The sequence below is a fragment of the Propithecus coquereli genome, unplaced genomic scaffold (assembly GCF_000956105.1).
Source record: "Propithecus coquereli isolate 6110/MARCELLA unplaced genomic scaffold, Pcoq_1.0 Scaffold244, whole genome shotgun sequence".
Lineage (NCBI taxonomy): Eukaryota > Metazoa > Chordata > Mammalia > Primates > Indriidae > Propithecus > Propithecus coquereli.
Window position 1 is genome coordinate 1,025,205 of NW_012147997.1, and position 2,073 is coordinate 1,027,277.

Below are 2,073 nucleotides of genomic sequence, written 5' to 3' on the forward strand. Positions count from 1 at the left end.
TGCAGAATGGACATTAATCCATCATTCCACTGAAGCATTCACCAAATAGGTAGATAACTTGGGTTTGGATTCTTAAATTAGTTTACCAACTTTTTTTTTTCTGAAATAGTGAAAACCAGCATTGAAACAAAATTACCTCATTGTTGGTATCCTTTTGATATTATTAATATAATGGAAGTTTTGAGAAAAATTTTTATGGTTAAGATACAAAGTGCTGAACCCTTCTCATACCACACACTTGAAGTACTATTGCCTGGATCTGTCTTCCAGAAGGGAGTGTTCATTTTATTCCTCTGACCTTCAGAAAATACCTTTCTGTAAATTTCCCTTTTCTGGAATGTAGTGTGATAATACCCAATGTAGTTAAAGGAGTGAAGATAATTATAGTCCAGTTTATATGAAGTGTGTGGTCTCTGGGATAGTAGCATCAGCATCTCCTGGGAATTTGGTAGAAATGTGAATTCTAGGCCCCACTCAAGACCTACTAAATCATATTCTCTAGGGGTAGAGCCTAGAAATTTTTGTTTAACAAACTTTTCTGGTGATTCTTATGCATGATAAAATTTGAGAAGCAGTAAGTTAAGGTATGGAAGAGGATGGTTGGTTCTAGAAGAGCATGGTGATACAAATATGTAAAGAGATTATTATAATTGTGTAAATATTTTTATTAAAAGGTCTATGGATATCTTCATTATATCTATGATTTCAAATTGAGGCTACACTAGGATATGCAGACAGCAATATGCTATGCATCTGCTAAAACCTCATTTAATCCTTAATAGGACTGTTAAAGACATTCTAATATCTTTGCATTTTTAAATGTAGTCCTGTGTAAATATTTTTCTTGTTCCTTACAGTAAAAGCAAACAAATTTATATTTCACCTTTTTTTGTATTTAGCAGTTGCCTTATTATTATACCCAATTGGAGACACTTGGGGGCAAGGGAGTTCAAGTGGGACAGTGTACCTGTGAGACATCGTGAAAAAGATACTGCTCATGGTTACAAAAAGCATCGCATAAGAATTGATGGAAATTATCTGTCAGATAGGTTGGGCAAAGAAAGCATGACTCATTTCCAAATGTACTTAGAAAATAGGGAAGTTCCAATTCTTAGCAATTGTTATAAAAACTTCTACATGCCACTTATACTTGTGTTGTATACCTGTGTTGCAGAGCATCACTCTGCTGGTATTTAAATCAGCCTGAAAAGTTCAAGTAACACAACCACTTGACTAAAGAGAGGGAGGAAGCAGGGCCAACTATATTGAAATAAATTATAGGAGTTTGGAGGGGAGGGAGAATACCTGAACAAAATACATGGTAATTAACACTTCTTATAAACAACCACCTTTTTTGTGGAATATTTTTCCAAATATTTCTCTCTCTCCATATAGCTTTACCATATATTTGGAAAGCAGGGATGAAGAGGAAGACAGTATTAAATGTACACACATACACGTGTGTACATTTTGATGCTGATCTTGGTTTAGCTATATTTATTGTCACATTGCAGTTGTCAGTTTTTTTCACTTTGTGACTTTGCCTAAGGAATGTCCAAGCTAAAAAAGTTTTGTTGCCTGATCCGCTAAATATGGTGGATACTTTATTAAGACTTTAATGGTAAAAACTTTTATTTTGTTCTATAATTTTGCAGAGCAAAGATGGTCGACCTTTGCCAGCAAGGGATAAACGTGCCTTAAAACAATTTGAAGAAAGGTTAAGAACACTTAAGAAAAGAGAGAGACATTTAGAATTCATTGAAAACAGCTGGTGGACAAAATTTTGTGGTGCTCTGCGTCCCCTGAAGGTAAATGAAGTTTTAAAAAATATGCTGTCACTCTTCTCCTAACTGTATGATTGAATTCTCCTTTTGAGGCATTGCAGCATGGTACTTAAGATCTTGGATTTTGGAGTTTAAGTAATCTGGTTTTGAGTCACAACTCTCGTTTGGTCATTTGGGCAAGGTGAGTAATTTTTCTGAGCTTCATTTACTCATATGTAATGTAAGTATTATAGCAGAGTTGTTGGGAAATTTAAATAAAAATATAGATAAGTAATATAATATACTGCTA

General features: G+C 34.1%; 1 protein-coding gene across 1 annotated transcript in view; it reads left to right on the plus strand.

Annotated features, from left to right (window-relative positions):
• Positions 1-2,073, plus strand: part of LMBRD1 (LMBR1 domain containing 1) — a 133,511-nt gene that overhangs the window by 74,824 nt on the left and 56,614 nt on the right. Inside the window, exon 8 of the mRNA XM_012646514.1 lies at positions 1,656-1,808. Within this exon, the coding sequence (XP_012501968.1) occupies positions 1,656-1,808 (153 nt within the window). The remainder of the gene's footprint in view (positions 1-1,655; positions 1,809-2,073) is intronic.